General features: G+C 43.8%; 1 protein-coding gene across 1 annotated transcript in view; it reads right to left on the bottom strand.

Moving 5' to 3' along the window:
• KLF3 (KLF transcription factor 3) overlaps positions 1-12,752 on the bottom strand; it is a 28,832-nt gene extending 16,080 nt beyond the window's left edge. Inside the window, 2 exon segments of the mRNA XM_079307517.1 lie at positions 524-620; positions 11,958-12,752. Coding sequence (XP_079163643.1) covers positions 524-580 — 57 coding nt within the window. The 5' untranslated portion in view covers positions 581-620; positions 11,958-12,752.
• Between the last annotated feature and the right edge of the window lie 4,159 nt (positions 12,753-16,911).

Genomic DNA, 16,911 nt, shown 5'->3' with positions numbered 1-16,911 from the left:
ATTTATTCACTTGCTAAAGTAGTGCAACCAGTTTACCCAGCAAAAAGCCATTGTTGGGTTGGGTTTTTGCAGGATTAATTTTCTGTTATTTAGAGCAGAGCTAGCCAGGGGCACCTGTTACCACAACCAAGAGAAAAACAGAAAAAGGCACAGCAAGAAGCTGTTCACTTAGTTCAAAGGTGTAACAATGAAACCACAGGCTATTGTCACTTCACTGTGAATCGTGGCAACTTAATTTCAACCTGCCTCCATCAGCAGCACGAGCTACAGAGAAGATATTTACAGAGCTGTGGCTCAGGAGTACATGGACACTCTCTCCTCTGATAGGCAACTGGTCAGGTCTTTCAAGGAAATAAATTCATAAACTACAGAAAGTTTTCCTAGAACACGAACCTGATTGCACAAAGATCAAAATAGAGCTTCATGTGCTTTCCTAAGCTAGTCCAAAGCTTAATTACATCTGCTTATGAATTTAGAGGTGAAAAAACTAAAGAGTCATTTTTAGGGCCAATATAAGTCTTACCACTGAAACAGGCTCCATGGCTTCTTGCTTGATAGGGACTGGGTCAAACATTAGCATCTTTTTTATTCACCTGTTCTGATGCCTGCGAGGTTCTGTCCTGCTGGGGAAAGACAAGGTGTTAGAAAGCCACAGGAAATACCCAAATCAACTTTCTGAATTGTGGAGATTCTACTATTTTGTTAGATTAATATGAATATTTATCCATTGCTAACACAGATTTTTAAATCTTTGACTGAATTTATTGCAAGTTTGTTCCTTCTAAATTGCTATTGAAACAAAGGGACATTTGCTCACTTTAAGAGTAAAATTTAATTTTTGTTGTGCATGTCAGCACACTAAGACCACAGAATTTTCACTTTCATTAGCTGTCAAGTGTTTTAACAAATCACTGCTTACACCAGACATTTCTCATCAGCATTACAACCTCAGAATAATCTTGTTTATACAAGTGAAATGATTGTGGAGAGGATCTCTCTTTCCTAAGAGTTCTAATAGAAACACTCAGTAGATCACATACAGTGACACTGATACCAAAGCAAAAAAAAAGATTAAAATACAAGACTAGCTTGGACTACATTCAACATGCTACAATGACTTAAAAGAAAAAATATATCAGTTATTACAACATAATAGATTTACTGACAATTCAACAACTATTTGTGTTAACTGTGCAAAATAGAAACACTAAAAAATCTGCTTGCATTCTGTGTAGCTTGAGGGTTTTTTTTCCTATAGTGTTCAACCTTACTTGTCCAATGTCTAAATAAATGCCTGAAATCAAAGTATTTAGTGTAAAGTATGTCATAACTGTCATACTACACATTTGCTATGGTCATTTTGGAAAGATACTGGGAAGGAAAGAAGATACTCAGAAGTGAAGCCATAAGGGTACACAGAGAAACCAAGGGGAAGCAAAGGGAAGTTGCTCACAATGAGATTTAGAAGCTGCCAAGCTGTTTAAAAATTCACTCGAGGTTATACATTATATGACTGATGTCAAAGGAGCAAGTTCTGACCATGCACCGTATACTTCTCAGCCCTGCCTGGAAGGTACGACCTCTTTTAAGATGTGAGGACAAAATTAAATGACACAAATTAAATTTGGCCAGTAGATGGCACTGGAAAGAAGCGAATACAGCCAGACTCCACCATCTGCAACTCACCCTGCAGCACAGGCTCAAGGCTCACCAACAGATTTGTAGCTGTGGCTGGGAAATTCTCCCAGAAATGCAAATGAACATTTACAGATGTACCTGCTCAAATTAAAACGATTCTAATAAGTTTACGCTAATGAACAATTTCGCAGTTAATATTTGTTTAACAAAATTTGTTAAGAGCTCCCAGAGAAAGATGGAATGAGTTGTTACTAGTCTACTATTTTATTCAGTTAAAGACTTCTGGAAATATATTACAACAGTGTGCACTTTGAATAATGGAAACAAACAAGTAGCTGAGTAAATTATAGTATCTTCATAATTCATCTTATAAAAGTTGAAGGCCTGACAAAAACAAATCACAAAACTGAAGTGAAACAAATAATGCAGCTTAATGCAATTTCCAGTTTAAACTTAGTATGAAGTTTTAGTTTGGGAGCAGTCGTGTAAGATGGCACTATTTACTAAAAGTTGTGATAGTTCTGTAACCACCTTAAGTATGTTTGTGAGAAGGTTATTAATTATACTATTTTCTTTGAATGGTTATCATTCAGATAACTGTTATCTGATTATCTTTTTCAGGTTTCAACATGTCACATAGCTAGAACTAATGTTTCAGAATACTGACTTTCCAGAAATATATCCACATATCTATGCATCATTCATATTCTCATACATTCATCTGCATTGTGAAAACAAAAAAGTTGTACTTTTAGACATGAAAAAAAAATTTACAGTAAAATGTAGCCACTCAGAACTCCTACATAGGAATTTGGAACTAATTCCTTTCAGGTTCCCAGAAACTTTTGATTTTTAGCTTGTATGTGCATAGATAAAGTAACACACCAATTTGTACTTTAGCGAAGGAAGGAAGGAGAAAAGAAAGGAAAGAAATAGGAAAGAAAAGAAATAGAAAAGAAAATAAAAGAGATAAAGAAAAGAAAATAAAAGAGATAAAGAAAAGAAAATAAAAGAGATAAAGAAAAGAAAATAAAAGAGATAAAGAAAAGAAAGAAAGAAAGAAAGAAAGAAAGAGAAAGAAAGAGAAAGAAAGAAAGAGAGAGAGAGAAAGGGAAGGAGGGAAGGAGGGAAGGAAGGAGGGAAGGAGGGAAGGAAGGAAGGAGGGAAGGAAGGAAGGAAGGAAGGAAGGAAGGAAGGAAGGAAGGAAGGAAGGAAGGAAGGAAGGAAGGAAGGAAGGAAGGAAGGAGGAAGGAAGGAAGGAAGGAAGGAAGGAAGGAAGGAAGGAAGGAAGGAAGGAAGGAAGGAAGGAAGGAAGGAAGGAAGGAAGGAAGGAAGGAAGGAAGGAAGGAAGGAAGGAAGGAAGGAAGGAAGGAGGAAGGAAGGAAGGAAGGAAGGAAGGAAGGAAGGAAGGAAGGAAGGAAGGAAGGAAGGAAGGAAGGAAGGAAGGAAGGAAGGAAGGAAGGAAGGAAGGAAGGAAGGAAGGAAGGAAGGAAGGAAGGAAGGAAGGAAGGAGGAAGGAAGGAAGGAAGGAGGAAGGAAGGAAGGCAGGAAGGAAGAGGAAGGAAGGAAGGAAGGAAGAAGGAAGGAAGGAAGGAAGGAAGGAAGGAAGGAAGGACGGAGGAAGGAAGGAAGGAAGGAAGGAAGGAAGGAAGGAAGGAAGGAGAGAAAGTTTGTTCTAAGTAAATGCAATGATGCTCATCCTTTCTGTAATTTTTGTAATTCTAAAACTGTATTTTCTTCAGTTTAAGAATTCTCCTTTTCACCTTTTACTCCAAGGAAGTGTGTGAAAAGACACTTGATACCCATTTCACATCTCATGCTACACATTTCTGTGTTTCCTGAGATAGCTCCAAATCACTGTGCAGAAATTAAACTGACATAGACAACAGGAAGTGTACTACTCTGAACAAAAGTGAAAAGTAATTCTCAGTCTTTCCCAAGTGCAGTCATCTAAGAACAGCAGAGCAAAACTTTACTTTTATGTAAGTTTACTATGCTGCATTGGAGTATAGGATGTTATTCTTTACCATGTTACTCTTAATCAAGTTTCTTTTCCCCATTTGATAGTGACTGGAAACCAATTTTCTAGAACAGGATATTAATTAAAATGTAACACTTGGTCCTGTAGGACTGCTACAGAATCAATATTAAGTCAGCTTTGGATCTGGCATTTAAAATTTAGCTCAAAATTACATTTTTCTAAGGCCGTAAATAAATTCACAGAAGAGTCCTCTTTGTATTTAAAAATAATGCTCCAAATTGATAGCTTGGAACACACTCATGAGCAAATATGTGCATGTACACTGACACACAAAGCATGGTACTTCTACTAAGAAGTAGGTAATTTTTTCCAGTATAGTTGTAAAATCATGCCTATTAACCCAAAACTTCTCAGTCTTTCTCTCCTAGTCATTTGACAAGGGGGCAACAGTGAAGGGAAACAGTCTTGCCTGTTTCTATTACAGAGGAATGAATTACAGAATGATTTCAGAATAAACTTGTTTGAAAGTCTGCAAATTGTTTAGCATATACAAATAATTTCTGGAAGATCAAAATACCCTCTCTCATTCCTGAGGTGCTCTGGAAAAACTGGTAAGGTGACAAAAATACATTCATGTTAAATGTATTAAAAAATAAGAACTTTTGTCTTTGACTTTAATAGGTGAGCTGTTTTGCATTGAAGGGTTTTCTCATGTGAGGTAAAAGAACTTTAAATGAATGTAATCTGAAACTAAATAATTAACTGCAATCCGGTAAGCAAACATTCCACCCTCTTTTTTTTTTGCTCTCCCTCCATTTTTCTGCTAACAAGCCACCCAGTTTTACTTTCTTGCCTCCTCCCATTCACTCCACCCTGTGGATCTCTGCCAAGTCAGTCCAACTTGTCCAAACAGGACACAGCTTTTGATAAGATTTTCCACACACCCTATACTTCAGAAAGACAAATGAAGCAACTGGGTTTTGTATGCAAATAAGGACAGGTGCAAGGCAGAGTCCAGGCAAAGTCCCTCAGTATTCTCCTATCTGAAGTCCAGTGAAGACAGCAAGCCAGAACCACACTCTGCCCTTCTGATCCAGCATACAGCAAGGTATCCATTCCAGAAGGGAAGTTCATCATCATTAGAGTTCATCTCCTTGTCAGGATTGAACACTTCTCAATATTAACTTCCTGACAGGAGTATGGTTTATTGTTTCAGAGACATAATTTAGATTACATGAAAGTTTAGAAGTACTTAAACATGTATTTTGACAATAAGAGCTTGTATGGACTATTTACCCTGGATGAAAAGTGCAAAGTGGTTAAAAAATGCACTCAGACTACACATCTGCACTGCAGAGCAGCTGGAAAAGGGCAACCACAGTGCAGCTACTCCCAGCAGCCCTGCACATCTACCTTCAAGGTCCACCAACTCTGCAGACCTGTTTTGAAAGGAAAGGGTGGGGTGGAGGGCCAGTTTTGACTGTGCACATCCAACAACAAAGGCTTATTATAATATAAAGTCTGTCCTCTCCTTAAATACCTGGAAGAGCAGTCAGTGACTGACTTTTGTTGCAGACAGGGAGATGGTGACCACACATTCTGACCCTCTTCACTCTGCCTGAGAACACATAGGGCTTATTTCCTCAGTCTTTGTGCCTGGGTGAAGCAAGGGAATGCTGCCCCATGTGCAGCAAGACTTTGTCTAGAAACTTCAAGGTATGATTGCTATTGTCAATATAATTACAGAATAATGTAATGATATCTGCTAAATTAGCACTGCATGAGTGCCCTCTGCAAGCAGCTGCAGCTCTTGCAGCACTGGTTGAATCCAGCAGCAAATATTGTCACGTTGCAAAAGCTCTTCAGTCCAAGCACTTTGTGACTCAGACCTGTTGCTCTGAACCTGTGACTTCTGTGAACCTCAAGTCAAACTTCCTCTGATACAAGAGAGAAGCAATAGCATCAGAAGATTCTCCCCTGAAGAAATCCAAAAGGGAAGGGATGTTTCCTGAACCCAGGTGAGAAGTTGTCTTCAGTGGAACCTCCAAGGATTTGGGAGAAAGGAACCAGTTTCTGAGACAAACATTCCCTGTGGAGGAACAAAAGACAAAAGCTGCTTTCCAGAGCTCCTAACGTGTTTGCACTTTACTGTACCAGTTGCTCATCAAGACCTGAGTCAGCAAAAAAGTGTTTCTAAAGTTCCATTAACTTTAATGGGAAGTAAGCAAGTGCTCAACTGCACTTGACCCCAAAATAGCAGCAGGCAAAGCTCTCCAGCTCAGCACAGCAGTCAGACTCAGCCAAAGCAACAAAGGTCCAGACATGGGGCTGTGGGAAGAGACCAGAGCAGCCAGACCATGAAGAACAGAGCAGGACAATCAGGAAGAACCAGCACACCAAGAAAATGTTCTACTGATCAATAGCTTTCTGTGTTTGCTTATTTGCAGGATTTCCACTGGGTAAAAAAAAAAATCACTGTTGAAAAAGTTAGAATATTTTGTAAGAGAAAATGGCACCTAGGCAAAAATTTTCTCCTCAAAGTTTTATTGATAGGCATTAAGAAAACAAGCCTTTTTCTACAGAAAATTTCTACAGATTTCTACAGAAAATTTCTGCCAAATTCTGGTATTTAGTATTTCAAACTATATTTGTTTCTTAGCAAAGACTTGAAAATCTTTTCCTCCTTTCAGGACTGCAAGGAGGCTGAAAAACTTGTCCTTTTGTACAACTTGTGCATCATAACTTGGTTGATGTCACCTTGTTTGACCTAGAACTGCTTTGACACGCAGCAGACTAATCGGTATTTCAATTAAATTTCTGATAATACTGTTGTAGACTCTTTGAAGCCACGTGTCTGGAAATGGGTTTCTTGAATGTAAAAATCTTGGGAAAAAATGTTCTTGTAGTGCTTGTTAAGAAAATATCCTCTTTACCAAGAAAAAAATCAGTCCATGTAAACCCTGTTCAACCTTCAGTTCTATACTTACTGAACCTAAGAGAAGAAAGAAAAGCTCTTGAGGCACCTCCATTAGACAATATTCCCCCTTATCAGGGCAGACTATGGTCTGGTTTCCTGTCTCAAGCTACTTCTTAGAAGGAGAAACAGTCTAGTAAGGATAAAAGATCAGACTTTTGAAAACAAATGAAGTATGTGGAATAGTATGATAATCTCTCCCTTCCAAACTGAACTTCGCTTTTCTTGTTGTGTTTTTCTTAAGGGGTTAATTTTTAGGATAATTTTAAAGGAGAAATATTAAACCTTCTAATTGTGAGGGAAAAATGACAGAAAATACTGTTCCCTTATGTGAAGGGTTCTGCTATTTCAGGAAACATGAAAAAGAGATTCAACATTTTTATAGCATGAGAAGGAAGAAAGAAAATCTAATGCTGGAGAAAGGAAGTATACATTTATGAATACAGCCTAAATGACTGATTTGAACAAGAATCAGTCAAGAATCTGAATACAGGGAAAATGTTGATGAACTTGTATGAACCCATAGAGATGAAAAAATAATAACAACCACAGAAAAGAGGTGGAAAGTGTAGTGGGTACAAATGTGACAGTGATCAAAGCAGCTTAGACTCTTTAAAAGTAGAAACTCTGTCATGTCTTCATGGATCAGGTTAGGTGGTTGGTAACACATACAGACCGCATGCTAGGCAGACCATGCATTTGGTTGGAGGTTTTTTCCCTTCTGAGTAAGTTTACTATTTAAAACCTGTTGGAGCTTTGTATTTTCCAGTTGGCTGATCTACACTAACACTTCCTTCCCCTGGGAGATATCACCTACAGCTACAAAACCCTCAAAGGAAGCTTTGACATCAAGTGAATGCTTCACAGGGAAGAGTTAAATCTCTCCTAAAACCAGCTCTGCCAAATTTCATATTCTGGATTGGAAGCAACTAGCCTCGGAATGAAAACACAAAGATTGAATGCTGACAGCATAAAAGAACTCCAAAAGACCTCCTGTTAGCGGTGTTAATTAATATTTAAAAGTTGGTTTACAAAAATTATTATAATTTTAACCTCAGTTCCCTATTTTATAGAACTTCTGGCTACAAAAAGGTGTGAACCACAAAATTTACTGCATTTATTATACAGCAGTTTCCAATAATAAACACAGTTAAATGCAACTCTTTTCCTCTGCCATTGAAAAAAAAGATTAACTGTTTGAAATCTTGGGCAAATTAAGAGTGCAAGATAATACATTTAAATATGTAATTGTGTTCTAATGGGTAAACTCATCCATAGTGTTCTAAAATGAACAGAAAAAAACAACAAAATAAAAATAACTGAGAGCAATACATAAAAATAATCAATAAACAACTTACCGAAACTGTGTAGCCAAATACTTCTTTTTATCTGGATTTCTGAACAGACAAAAAAGAGTTTGCTGTAAGTATGTGCATATAATCTAATATTTTTTTTTCACATACAATTAAACTCTAAAAGAAGTTTAAAGTGCATAATTCAGATACTTCCTAAAGATACTTTCAGTGATCTCAAATAGCTAACTTGTAGCATCCAGAAGTGCAAGTGCAGGAACTAAAAGACTACTTATAAAAACAACTGGGAACAAAAAAAAAAAAAAACAATTGAAGGGTGGAAGCATTTCTGTGTGTATAGAAACCATACATATTCCAGCCCATAAGAGACAGAGAAGAATAAATACTCCATCTTGCATTTTTATCCAGGGCACACTGAAGTGAATGCAAGTTTTTCTCTCAATTTCAATGAGCTTTGGCCTGGATCCTTTAGCTTGTCTTCTGTCAGATTCAAAGCAACAGAAAGATTCATGTTTTTCTCAATTTCCTCTCAATTTTTCACTATGTCTGCCTGCAACAGGGTGAGAGGGAAATATGAATACAAAAACAGAAGTAGAACAATTACTTTTAAGCATTCAAAAATGCAAAATAAAGTACAGGACAGCCATACTTATTAATGCCAAAGAAAAGTTAGCAGTGCCTCACTTTCTGTCTTACATCTGGAAGACAATGAATCTTCTAGTCTGTATAAGAAGAAAATACCTACTTCTTTTGAGATTTGGAAATACAAAGTGCTTATAGTGATCCATTCAGGTTGAATAAGGGCTGCAGTCAAAACCCTCTCACAACTATAAGCCTACAGATGTGAACTTTCTTCTCACTTATACTCTTTACACATCAGTTCAACTCTGTGACTTTAATGGAGCTATTCCAGATCAGCTGATGAGCAAGTGAGAGCAGAAAACTGGCTCACAACTTTCTGGACACTTGAGTTCTAGTTTTCAGCGAACAGAGCTAAAAACTCCAGTTCACCCCCATAATTACACTGGAGTTGAGGGTGCACGTTAAAGGTTAACTCGGAACCTCGTTATGACATAACACAGGCATCTTAAGCAATCCCGAGTGTGTAGAGACATGATAACTCATCGGGTGGGGATTGGGAGTTGAGGGGCAGTGACAAGGGGCCTGGACGAGGCTACCGAACTGCCAGAAAACAGCCTGAAACAGGAAAGAGCACCACATATGCCACTTGGAATGTGTGACGCAAACCCCAGCCTTGAAACAAAGAACAGGAAACAGCTCTGCTGGCTGCGCTGGGGAGAAAGCACAGAGAAACATTTAGGCGGCTCTCCCTGACCCTATATTCATGAGCAGCTGGAGTCTTTTAAAACAACAACAGTGGGTGGAGGTGTTTGTTCATTGGGTGTGAATGAAAACACTGTCCTTATGCGGGGACCTGCCCTATTTACAAACAGGCTCCCTTAACGTGAGGGAGCAGCAGATTTTAAGACACCACAGGTCAGGAGGACTCGCTGAAACCTTCCCGTAGACCAGTTGGTTTATTACTGTATTTACAGAGTGCCGGTAGCTAACCAGAGCTCCGGCTTCATGACATCAAAGAGGCAGTGCCCAGCCTGGCAGTAAGCACCTTCCTCGCAGACACAGCTGGGGGATGAGACCATTGCAGGCAGGATTTCCAAAGCTTGGGGCTGCTCCTGGACAGTGGCTCACTCACTCACTACAGCTCCATAGCTGAGGACCAACGTCACCCAGCGCACCCAAGAATATTTTTCTAAGCCATCACATGCTCAGCCTTCCACATCCCTGTTTTCATATGCACTCAGACTTCATTTCAGAACCTGATTTCCCATGAATTTACTACTTTTATTTTTGAAGCACCCGCATATAAAGCTGAATAAAAGAAGTAAGCTGAAGCAGAGGAACAGCACAATTTGTCTAGATTTCGTGCAGTAGTGCAACTTCAATACTTGTTTTCCTTCAAAACTGTGGTTTCAAATACTCTCTTTTCTCTTAGATACCTTGCATCAGTTATTTATATACCACGAATGGGACATCTAATATGATCAAATGTGAGACTATAAGAGCAAATTATGTGGATGAGTACCACAATACCAATGAATGCTGGGGGGTTCTAAGGCTGGAATTTAATAATGAACATGGATTAAAAAATTGGGTAGTACAGCATCTACACAGCAAGGCGTGGGTGTAAGTTTTATGCCAATAGTATCAGTTCCTTAGTCCTTCATACTGAATAACTGCAAATATAGATAATTTGGTGACTGTATAACATCTCTATTGTCACTGAGTCTTCAACTCATCTCACTCACACCTTTATTTATCTGAAGGCTTTTGCTGTTGGCTAAACAGGTGTTGCTCACAGTACCTAAGGGCTCCCTTGCAGCTCTGCAACTTGGAGGAAATTTTGCTTGGATTCTCAGGGCAGGGAGAGATCATTTAGCATTCTTTCCTGTCCCACACCCCTCATCCTTACCCCCAGTCTCTCTTGCAATCCCTACCATAGCTATAATAGCGAGCACAGGTTAAAAAAAAAAAAAAAAAAAAACAGAAGTATTTGCCTGCGTGTGAAAAAAAGGCTACTCAAGTCAGCTCAGGTTTTTTATATCTTGATACTAGGGTTTTTTATATTTTTAATATTTTGATACAATATATTCTTAAAAATACAAGGTGAAAGCTAATTTGAAGTGTCTTCTGGGTCAGGTGGGATTATCAAATCCAGATGTAATTCCTCTCACACAAGTACCAGCTGCTCATGTGATTATCACGCCAATATCTTAAAAGTATTTGATGAAAAAGTCACTAGTCAGCAGCCATGTAATTTTCTTTTCAAATATACAGATAATGTATATTTATTAATATTAATTTAAGTGAATCTTCAAGTCTCCAGGGCTCTACTATCAGCTTTTCCCAACAATTAAACCATTAGAGTCCAGTTCCACAAACAGTGACACTTCCTGAATTTTCAAAGGTGAGGAAGTGAATAAAATACACACAGGTACAGTACCTGAATCAAAAGGGAAATGCACAAAACAACTTTAATGTATTTTTTACTGTAACTCCTGAACGACCACTTAAACTATTCTGAACTAGGTCTTCCTCCCAAGCTCCAGTTAGGTTCTGTGTTCTCCCAGCACAGGCTCGTGTTGCTGAGCCTTCCTTTGCCAGGGCTCCCCTCGCTGTGCCAGGCACTCACCTGACAGTCCAAGGCAAGTAACTGCTATTTTCATTTCGGTTAAAAACAAAAAACAAACAGAAATAAACATTTAAAAATGAGAAAGCCAACACAAGGCATCTAGCAGAGGAAAGGTTATTTCTAACTCCACACGTCGCTGCTGTGCTGTCCCACGTTTTACCTTCGCCTGCATGGCGGCCAAGCGGTGCTAAGGTGACGTGACAATTCGAGAGGCAGGCTTTTGGGAGCCGATTTCATCCTAGACTTCCCCAGGAGTTAAGCAGGGGACATGGCGCTGGCCGATCCGCTCCGCGTTAGGGCTGGGACAGGAGCTCCTGCCCTGGCACCTATCCCGCCGCCCGAGGAGCCGAGCGAGCCCGCTGCGCTTTCAGCTCGGGCGCTGTACGCCGCCCGGGATCCCACGGCACCTCGGTCTCTACCCCGAGACGCGCCGGTGCCGCCCGGCGAGAGGCCGGGGGCCGCGGGCGGCCGCGGGCCCTCCCGCGGGGCACAGCCGGGGCAGGCGGCCGGGGAAGGCGCCCCCCGAGCGGCCCCGCGGCCACACAGGTGCGCTGCCAGCCCGCCGGACAGCGCGGCCTCAGCCCCGGCTCCGCCGGCCGCGCCGCGAGTTCCCCAGGCTCCGCGGAGGGACCCCCGCGGCGAGCCCTGCTCCCCCTCCCGCAACTGCGGCCTGACAAGACCCGGCTCCCGCCACCCCGCCGTGCCTGCGGCTCCTGCGGCATCACCTCGCCGCCTCGGGCTGCGCGCTGCTCGCAGCGCCTGGAAACTTTGCTCCTCCGGCACCTCCATCCCGTAGCCGGCACGGCCCGGCCCCCGCATCGCCCCCGCCCTCACACTTACGCTCGGCAGGCGGTGCGGAGCGCGCCGCGACTCCGTCGGCTCCCGCGGCGCCGGGGGTCGCGGTCGGTAGCGGGACTGGTGGCGCGAGGCCGGCGTGTCCCGCGTCCCCGGGCTGAGGCGGCTCGGCGGTGTCTCCGGCTCTGTGTGCGAGGAGGAGCTGCCCGCTCCCGCCCTCCGCCCGCTCGCCTTCCCCCCGGGCTCCTGGCACCGGGCCGCACTGTCACATGACGCCGGCGCCGCTCGCCCTGCCAGGCTCCCCGGGCCGGCGGGGTGAGTGGCGGTGGGAGGGTCACGGCAGGGAGCGCGGCCGGGCGGGTCCCCGCCCGCGGGGTGGAGGCTCCGCCGAGGGGCCGGGGCGAGTCACCGCTCACAAACAGCCGGGCACGCACCGACTGCGCGCCCGCCCTGCCTCCCGGGGGCAGACAGCCGCGCACAGACACTAATTATCCCCAGCAGCCCGGGGAGGAGAGGGGAGGGGAGCGGGGCCGCCCCACCGACAAACCTGCCCGTCCAGCTCCTCCTCCCCGCCCGTGTGTCAGGCAGAGGCGTGCACCTGGCACCGGCCCTGCGGCGCGGCGCACCCCTCCCTGCTCCCCTCCCTCCGCGTCCACCCCGGCCGACCCGCGGCGGCAGCAAAACAACAGCAACACCCAGCGCCCCGGGGGAAGGAAGGGAGGTGCTCGCGCTGGGCCGCTGCCGCCGAGCTGGCTTCGCCGGCGGGGGCTGGGAAAGGGCGCGGGGCGGCGCGGAGCCGGGCGGGCGGCTGCCCGGCCCTGCCCTGCCGCCGCGGGCTGCCCGCACCGCGCCCCGTCGCGCCGGGGGAGGTGGCGGGGCCGGGCGGGGTGAGGGCCGGGCCGCGGCGGGCGTGGGCAGAGGTGTCGGCCCGGCTCCGCCCCGGCTTGGCCGCTCGCCCGCCGGGACCGTCGGCTGCTGAGGCCCGTGCCGGGGTGGTTTTCATGGCTGCGCTCAGCCCGTGCGCCTCGGGTGTGCTCCTGCCGGAGGGAAAAGGGCTGGCGGGGAGAGGCGCAGCCTCCTTCCCTCGCCTCGACCCCTATCGCCAGAGGCGGCGATCCCCTCCCTCCGGCCCCCGTGCCGCCGCTGCCTGCCCAGGCCCGCGCTTGGCCGGGGCCCGGGGCAGGTGTGCGTGCGGGACCCAGCCCGGCGCTCCTCGGGCTGCGCTCGCAGCGGTGCCGGAGCGCGGAGCGGCGCTGCCGGGGGGCCGCGCTGCGGGCTGCTCCCGGCGCGGGGTGCGGGATACGGGATACGGGCTCTGCCCCAGGATGCGCTTGCTGCTCCAGACAGTGTTCAGCGGAGTGCACTGCACGCGCCCTCTGTAGAATGGGACGCACTTACAGTCGCAGATAGACCGAGGGACTTCACTGGGAGCAATACTTTTTAAAAAAAATTATCTCGCCAGACTATCAATTCCACTGGTTAAGGAAAAGTGCTGCCACTTATTCACTGTAGTGTGCTTACAGTGTTTGTAGTGTGCCATATGAAATCATGTTCTCTCCTTACTGATGTGTGGTACCTAACCGTGAGACCGAGGAAGAGGCAAATGCTGTGCTTGGCAAGGCCCTGTCCAGTGCTAATTCCATGGACAGATGAAAAGCCAGTGATACGATGGACAGGTCACCTGGCAGGACTTCATTTGCATGCTTTTTTTCCTGCATAAGTCAGTGGAAGGGACTGAGTATTTCTGGCTCTACTGGACCAGTCTATGTATATAACTTAATAGGACCCTAGTGTAACATACCCGTTTCTTTCTATGTTTGGGTTAAAATTTCTGTTTGATTCTTACTGACCCAGCCGATAATGCTGTAAAAACAAAGCAAAGTAGGAAAGGGAAAGGATGGGGAAAGTATTTTCAAATACATGGCTGTCCACGCAAGTTCAGACTATGTCTTTATTCCTAGCATGTTTTAATAAATCTCTTTACTTAGCTTGCTATTCTGTATGGCTTTAAAAAAGCAAATTAAGACACCAATCTGAAGCCCTGAAGGGTATGACTCAGCGACATAACAATAAATTGTAGTATCTCCTGCTAAGTAATTACACCATATCATGTCACAACAAGGTATTGTTGAAGTACTATCATGTAGCTCATAAAGTGTCATTTTTTTATTATAAGCCTGTAAAATAAACAGAATGCTGTGTTGCACACATGGGCACAAAAGATTTCATTCGGGCTGTGAAAAGGAGCTGCTGTAGTTTTCTTGCATGAACTTGCTCAAGATAAAGTAGGTATGTCCCAGTGTGCATTCTTTTACTCTGGGAACTAGCAGAGGTTAAACAGCTAACTGAAACCCTTAGGTCAGAGGCAGAGCTGTTTTGATGTCAAATCATAAGAAATGCCAGAATACTTAGTAGTAGCCAGTGTGCTGCTGCTGGTGAAGTCATTGGCTTTTCTTGCTATTATCTAGCTCTGGCCTGAGATGAACCTGTTGTAATCTGGTGTAATTTTACTGTCGTGTGAAGTGGCAGAGGAAAGGGAAGATTGAGAATGATGCTTTTGCATTGTCAAGATTGTACAACTGTCAGCATTTTGTTGCCTTCATGTGTTTGTTTTTGGCAAGTCCAAATTCTGAAGGGAATAGAATCTTACTGATTTTAGTAAGAATTGAAAAACCAGAAGGGAGAAGCTGGAAGCAGAGAGTCCTTGCCATCTGGTTAGCAGACCCAGCAGTTTTAACCAGTTCTGGAAGTGTTTCTAAATCAAAGGACTGGTTAATGGCAGCCTTAACATCTTTTAGCACAACACCTCTTCCATTTCTGCTCTACCCATCATGCCCACAGAATGACTTCTATCTCAAAATGGAAAGAAGTGCAAGTCCTTGGTATTGAAAATAAGAAAGAATGCTGCTTGGGTATTCTTTGGCTTGTAGCACTTGCCCTGAGCCCTCAGCAACAAGACAAGCATTTAACATGATGGGGCCTTGAGGATCCATAATCCCAAGCATTAGGAGGAATATTGGCAACATGTTACAAATTTCTGATATAAGCAGCAGGAGTTGATACCTAGAACGTGTTGATGGAAAGGTATGGATCTCTGGTGTGGACAAATCAGAATTAAAATGTTAAATGAAAGGGTATAATATGTTCAGTTGTCTGTTAGAAGACCAGATCCAGCCATTTGTTGAAATGAACCCTTGTGACATTCAAATTGCCACTGTGATAAATGTGACTATTCTGTCACATTTCTGACACATTCCACTTCCTAAAAGTCAGTTAAAAAATAAAAGAAATACTCGAGAATTCTGTGTACTTTTTCAGTCCTTAATTCAACTTCAGGTTATGAGGTAAATTGGAAGTAATTTGCTGGATCCAAGCAGTGCAATTGTTAAGGTGGCATTTCTTCCAAGTTGTTCTGTTACAAAATGTACCATATATATAGTCAGTGAGTGGTATTTATGCAGGGAAAATGTCCACTACAACCTGTGGGCTTTTTCCTTAATCTACAGATACATATTTGAGGGATTTGGATCTCTGTGTATAAACACACTTCACATTTTGGAAGAACCATAAATTTCACACTTAAAATGCTATTAATTTATTGCACCCCAAATGTTTAATCTCCACAATACAGTGAGGATACATGCGATAGGTCCAAGTTGTTAGAAATACAGAAGTTGAGGCAGTATGAATCTGAATAGAAGCTTAAATGACTTAAAAGCTTAGGTATGTTTATGCTGCAATCATGTACATACCTGAGCTGGTTTAAAACTGGTCAACTGGGGAACTGGTAGCAATCTAGCTGTGTCTGTGGGGACCCTGTAGCTATCTGGAGAACATGCCCAAAAAGCTGAGTAAATACTTAAGTGGTTAGGCTGGCCTGAACTCAATAGCCAGACTAGTACCAGTGCCCAAGACAAGTAATGCAAAGCTTGCCTGGCTGTGTATACACAGTACTGCAGTCACCATCACTTGTGACTACAGCAGACATATCCTTCTGTGAGTTCTGTGACTCAGCCTTGTTGTCTGGCACACGATTCCCAAACTCTTTTGGGTTTTTTGTGGCTAGTGTCAATTCAGTGGTCCATGGGAAAGGCTCTTGCAGTTATTAGGAAACTCAAAGTACAATGTAAGATGCACCTTTATTGCATTGAAGCATCCCATGTTGTAACGGTGGGCTCTCATCTCATAGCCACATGAGCAGCTTGTGAGTCAATCTGCACGTTTGCATAATTGGGTCCTTCTTGTTTGCTTGGAGGAAGGGCAAGGTGAGGGTGAGTAGCCAGGCTTCCTGGCTCTGTCATACAGGTGTGGACAAGAGGAAACCACTGGAGGAGCTTGGGCAGAGCTGGTCTTGGGGTGCCTGGGGCCTAGGGCAGAGGCTACTGTGTGAGCCCCTCCCTGCCGCTCTCCTGCCCACACATGATGACGAGTCTTGCTGCCTGACCTGGCCCAAGCTCTTCCTCCTCCCTGTCCCTTCCTGTGCCCTGTGGACCAAGACTGTGGACCAATTACAGTACTTCTTCACCCCTGAAATGAATTCACATTTTGCTCAGAAACAGATTTCAAACACAGCAACACAAAGTTATTTTGTGTTTGCCACCTCACACGAGGAAAGGATGGTTGACTGCTCTTTCTAGTTAAAGCCAACAAGTCACATATGACTGCTTTTAACAAAAATCAGCTCTCTGAGGGCCAGCCCTTAAGCCCACTGCAGCAATTAGAGTTACAGAGGCAGCATGTGGGGACTGGGATGTGTGTGTTGAATTTCTTGTTACACGTTTGATGCCTGGAAAGGCTGACCTGGAACAGATACTAAACAGAGCAAAAGGAATAAATTATGTTTTTAAGAGCAGGCATTTTTTGCAGGTGTAATGACTACTGAAGGCTGCTGAGGTTGAATTTCATTATTTGAAGTGTAGAAAGATGATTGAATTTAGTAATGATGTTCAAGATGTAGTTGAAGTTTCTATAGCAGAAAGAATAACAACAATTTTGGAAG

This window comes from Erithacus rubecula (genome assembly GCF_903797595.1).
Source record: "Erithacus rubecula genome assembly, chromosome: 5".
Classification (NCBI taxonomy): Eukaryota; Metazoa; Chordata; class Aves; order Passeriformes; family Muscicapidae; genus Erithacus; species Erithacus rubecula.
Note: the sequence above shows the minus strand (reverse complement) of the source record. Positions and strands in the feature narration are given on the sequence as shown.